Here is a 6056-nt window from a genome sequence, read left to right as displayed (position 1 = left end):
AAATGGCTAATAGACTTTTCAAAAAATGTTTGTAAAGAATTTAAATATTCAGTCATCAAGGAAATGTCAAAGTAAAACTCCCTTGAGATTCTGCCTCACTCTACTTAGAATGTTGATCATCAAGACAGCAAATGACAACAAAAGCTGGTGAAGACACAGGGAAAGTCGGCAAGCACTCTTTGTGAGTGTAAACTGGTACAGCAGCCACGATGGAATCCGGGTGCAGGTCCTCAAAAAGGTAAAACAGCAACTGCCATAGGATCAAGCCACACCATCTTTGGGCAGATAGCTACCCAAAGGACTCCACATCCTGCACATAGATACCTACTAACTGTGTTCACTAGTGTGCTACTGACAAGCTAAGAAACAGAAACAGGAATTGCCTACAGACTCATCAGCGGATGAATAGGGATAGCGTGGTACACAGGAGAACTCTAATCAGCTACAAGAAAAATGAAACTGGGGAAATTCAGAAAAATGGAATGAACTAGAAAATACACTAAATGAGAGATAGTCAAGCCCAGAATGACAAAGACTAAAGTTCTCTCTTGTGTATGGATCCTTAGCTGTGAAATTTTAGACTTGTATATTTAACCTGGAGTGTCTCGGAGAGTCAGAAAACCAGGTGTGAGGGAAACCACCTTAATGGGGGAAACAGCCAAATACGAATGTTAGGAGACAGTCAGGGGATAAAGAGTTAAAGCAGGAATTGGGTGGGGTGGGAGGGAGTGGTGAGGGTATTTAATCAAGACTAAGAATGTATTAAAAAGCCAGACAGAAACCCACTACTTTGTAAACTAATTAAAGAGAAATTTTAAAACGAAACAGGATTTTTTTTTCTTGAGGTAGGGTCTCTCTGTGTAGTTCTGGTATTTCCTATGCAGACTAGGCTGGCTCCACTGACAGAGATCCTCCTGTCTGAGAGGAAATGTTAGACAGTGAAGCCAAGCCTGGTTTCCAGGAGTTCCGGCTTCATTACTTCAGCTCTTGTGTGTCACTGGGACACACTGAGTAGATGCCATCCTAGGACTCAGACACATGGCCTCACTCCCAAGGCTGGCACTTCAGACACCAGCTTCTAAATCAAACACTACTGTCTTAGTCTCTCAACTCTTTACATTCAAAACTTTAATAGCACAAACTTCTAAATCTTATTTTTTTTTAAAGACTACACATTACAGAAATCTGAAAATTGATTACCACACACTTCTCTCACTCCTGTCCCCACAGGAAAGGGTGTGGTTCTCACTGTAGTCCTTTACACCCCTGGCTCCACAAGAAAGGGTGTGGTTCTCACTATATATACTCTTTTACACTTGGCCCCCACATTGAACACTTAAATTCCATATTTAAATTTCACGCTAAATACAATTCTTTACCAGAAAAAAAAACCTCACCAAAAAAAAAAAAGCATCAACAGCTGCTTGAACACTGCTTCCAAACAATGTACATCTGCTAGAAGTACTATAATCAAGGGGATTTAGCATCTACTGAGTAGTAGTCAAGTGCTTGCCTGGTACAGGAGGCCATAAATCCTATCCCCAAAGTCACCCATGCAAACACATGTAAAATGTGTTATATTCTCCATAGAAATTATAGTAGTGTACAGGACTCTACCTTAACTATAAATTTGAGATTTCATGAGTTCAGGGATTTTTAAGAAAGCGGTCCACAGGGCATCCCCACCTCATACCCCCAGAGTCAAAGGTACAAATACGCAGGTGAAAGAAATAACAGTATGTAGCAGACAGTAGATCTGCAAACAAGACTTCTAAAGCTTTAGAATATGTACTACCATGTCCAGTTGTATGATCTATAAACTGGATCCTTAGACCAATTAATAAAATGAACACCTGTTTCTTCAAAAGAAAAAAAAAAACCCATAACTCCAAATTACATTGGGAAACTTTTATTGACTTAAACTGGCATTCTAGTTTTGTCCAAGTTCTTAATAGGTGCCTTTCTTATCAACCTGCATGTGTTTTTACCACCACAGAATCATGAAGACTTGCAGTTATCATTGTCCTGTAATAATTAAAATGATGTTCAAATAATCAGCAAGTTACGTCTCTAAAATACTTAAAAGATATTCTGAGGAGTGCTTCCAAGTTCTGTGTATAAATAATGAGTGATACATTTAAGAGCCATTTGATGCTGAAGATAAATATTTCTTATATAAAACATTGTTATAACATACCATTGTCCTAATGAAGCTATTAGATATATTTTCATACTAAAGAATAAAGCTTTATCTTTGTAGTAATTTTATTTATAGAACTCTTATCAATGAAGAACTTTGTATCCAACACCAGAAAGCAGGCATACTGCAAGTGACATTCTGTAGAGGAAGCAAAAAAGATGGCTGCAAGAAAAGAGACCACCGTAAGTTTATATCAGACATTCTTTATATAAACAGTCCATTCTGAGCAGCAGAATCAAATGCAGAGCAAATGCTTTCAAAGGTATGTGTGCCTATGTGGTAATTACATTCTCCACACATTAAAAGAAAAGGGACACAAGGAGAGACCACAGTATAATAAAGAATTATAGCACATTAATACCCGTAGCCACCCACCAAGGTCTTGCTCATATTGGCAATTGAAACTTCACATCCACGTGGGCTTCTTTGGCTAAGGTCACTATTTCAGAGAGCTTTACAACCTGAAAGAGAGAACAGGGCATATCTGCATGTTCATAAAAAGGTAAACCAGTATAAGCCAAGGCAAAAGACACAGAATCATTTCCGTTTAAAATAGAAGGCCTATTCTGACATTGCTACAAGTTATACTACAGTCTAGTAAGAACTGACACAGACTGTCAAGTTTGACATTCTTCATAACCTATAATTCAATTAAATATGTCCTGATAAAGATATATAACTAGATGCCTCACCCAAATTTTTCCTTGAAGACACAAATAAGGAGTATCCTTTCAAGACAACCCATAATTCAGAGCATAACAAAACAAAGCCTACCTAGAAAAACCTTATAAGCTTAATCTGGTATTGGGGTAGGAGTTTAGATATAGGAACTGCTGGCGTGGGCTGGAGAGATGGCTCAGTGGTTAAGAACACCAACTGCTCTTCCAGAGGTCCCGAGTTCGATTCCCAGCAACGACATGGTGGCTCACAGCCATCTGTAATGGAATCCAATGCCTTCTTCTGGTGTGTCTGAAGACAGCTACAATGTACTCATATATATATAAGAACTGCTAGTGTAAGGCAATTTTTTTGCGAGAAAACCAACAAAAAACAACAAAAACTCCAATGCTCTGTACAATATGAGAATATCTGTTTCCATACAAAATGCCATACAAATTAGACATGTCTACAACCAAAATTCAGCTTCACTCTAAGAGTAGTTACAAAAAAAAAAAAACGTAGTCTGGGGTTAGAGGTATATGACTTTAAATGAGTGAATGTAGATAGCCTATTTCTTCATCTATACACATGGAAATTTTACCACCAGGAGAATCCTTGCAGGGTGTGAAGGGGTAAGTATTATCAAACAGTCAATACTACAGACTGAACTTCCAGTTTAAGAAAGAATACAGGGGACAGAAGAACATGCTAAACAGATGATGGTTACAATCATTAAACCCAGACTGAAACTGTATAGGACCATAACACAGTGCTTGTCAAACAAACCCCAGAGGAGGATTATTTGAAAACAGGAGGGTTATAACTTAAGAACTATAGTTGCATATCACCCAACTGCAGTGCAAACAGTTTAACCCCAAGCTTAACAAAGAACATAGATTGTACAAAATAATTGTTGAACTTTCACAATCACAACGCCAGTATTCCACTTAAATAATAGTAATTTCCTTACATCATCATACTAATTCCCCTTCATATATATGATTGAGAAGTATAAAAGGCTGGACATGGGGATTTACTAGCTAATAATAGATAGAGAAAAACATAGATTAGACCAGATTGGGTATAAACTGACCATTATTTAAGATGGATGTATACGAGGTTCTGAAAAACAATCTGTAAATCCTCACTGCCTCCAAACACTTCTGCACTGCCCAGTTTGAATGTCCCCTCAGTTGCATTGTTTTTAATTTCCTATCTGCTGACTAGCCATCTGGATCCTTGAATGCAAAGTCCTGCTTTTCCTTGTACGAGGCTGAGTACAATTTTTATCCCCCACTGCAAACCCCATCATAACAGTATGTGTATCTATTGCTGTCACTCCCCAGAATTAAGCCTGTTTTCCTGAAGCACTAATATTACTACTTGGCTGGCGCATTTTAGAATCTAAAGGTATCTAGATCCTTTCCACACTATAAATGTGTCCTTGGGTCATTAGAGCCCACTTACCATTTTAGCAGCTTCATCCAAATCGTCACAAGCAAGAATTTTAAGACCACTGTCTGCTATTAGTGCCTTAGCATCATCAACTCGTGTACCTAGACATGATTTATGAATAGAAGCATATAACTTAAATATATATACAAAGCATTTAAAATCTTTTTCTCACTATAAGAATTTCAGCACAGGAATTTCTATTATTTAACACAAATACTTAATTTTAAAAAAAATATTCTAAGAGCTTGGAACTACCTTGCAGAATATTTTGCTTTACCATATCCATGGTAATAAAAGCAAAGTCAGAATCGCAAATAAATCACAATAAAAAGCACATCACATTATACAAAGCAGAACTTCAAGCATTTGGCCCAATGTAGCAAATTCTTTAAAAAAACCACTTTGTGAAGCTGAGTGGTAGTGACCCACACTTTTAATACAGGCAAGGGCAAGAGGATATCATTATGTATGAGGCTAGCCTGATCTACAAGTGAGTTTCAAGGCAGCCAGGGCTATTACACAGAGAAACCCTATATGAAATACAAAAACAAAAACCAACAACAAAATCACATTGTGGTGGTTGGAGTGAGAAACGTTCCCACGGGCTCATGCTTGGTCCCCAGCTGCTGGCATTATCTGAGGAGGTCATAGAACTTTCAAGACAGAGAGCCTAGCTGGAGGAAGTACCTCGCTAGAGACAGGCTATGACAGTTCATAGCCTCATCTACCTTTCCTGTGTGTGACAGATGTGAGCTCCCTGCTCCTCCCCAGTGCATGTTCCACTACTGGGGACAACCTGCCCTCTGGAACTGTAAGCCAGAATAAACTGCTCCTTAAGGGCCTTTCATCAGGATATTTTATCACAGCAACAGGAAAATAACATTTTTCAAGTTTTGTGTTGAATGCTTTCATTGAAAAGACGTAGCTAGTTGCAAATCATTTCTTTAAATTAACCTTGCTCCTTAGAACTGCATCACTGAGACAATTAGAAAGAACTAGGGTCACTAGCACTCACCTTGTAACCGTACCACAACAGGGATTCTGATTTCTAAATCCTTTACTGCCATGACGATTCCTTGTGCAATAATATCACATCTCATGATTCCTCCAAAAATGTTGACCAGAATAGCCTGCACCTATTAATAAAGTATTAAAGAAATAAGTATTTATCCTCTTCTCCCAAAACAGTAGAATATAAAAATCAATTCCTTGTCAGCAATTTCAGGTAAAACCATTATTTCCTTTTCTATCTCCCCGTCCACTATCACCAGGACTTACAACTACTAATTTCAGTACTGGCTTATATTTGTTTTCTACTATATCCATACAACAAAAACCTTGTAAGCCAGACTTCCTCCTACTGACCAACCCAATCACCTCAGAGCCTATCTTACAGCACCGTCACAGCAGGCATCTCCACTAGTACTCACCCCCTACTACTCTCTTCACTCCACCCTACCAATCCAACCAATTTTTACCAAACCCTGGTCAGAATACCTCACCACTACCACTACGACCCCTCTGGCCACAGCAGCTTAACTAATCACAGCTCAGTCCTTTACAAGAGGCCCTGCCTACTCTCAAAAGGTCTTCAGTAGCTCCTTCAGTCCTTATTCTTCTTCTTTACACTGTCTGCCCTGCACAGCAGCCCACTCCTGATGTCATCTCATCTTACCTCTAACAGTTCTCGTTCTCTCTCTCTCTCTCTCTCTCTCTCTCTCTCTCTCTCTCTCTCTCTCTC

General features: G+C 38.7%; 1 protein-coding gene across 1 annotated transcript in view; it reads right to left on the bottom strand.

Moving 5' to 3' along the window:
• Positions 1 to 1893: 1893 nt before the first annotated feature.
• Positions 1894 to 6056, bottom strand: part of Sucla2 (succinate-CoA ligase ADP-forming beta subunit) — a 40645-nt gene continuing 36482 nt past the window's right edge. The window contains exons 9-11 of the mRNA XM_021203131.2: positions 5331 to 5451; positions 4328 to 4416; positions 1894 to 2661 (exon numbers count right to left, since the gene is read on the bottom strand). Coding sequence (XP_021058790.1) covers positions 2587 to 2661; positions 4328 to 4416; positions 5331 to 5451 — 285 coding nt within the window. The 3' untranslated portion in view covers positions 1894 to 2586. The remainder of the gene's footprint in view (positions 2662 to 4327; positions 4417 to 5330; positions 5452 to 6056) is intronic.

The sequence above is a fragment of the Mus pahari genome, chromosome 8 (genome assembly GCF_900095145.1).
Source record: "Mus pahari chromosome 8, PAHARI_EIJ_v1.1, whole genome shotgun sequence".
NCBI lineage: Eukaryota > Metazoa > Chordata > Mammalia > Rodentia > Muridae > Mus > Mus pahari.
Note: the sequence above shows the minus strand (reverse complement) of the source record. Positions and strands in the feature narration are given on the sequence as shown.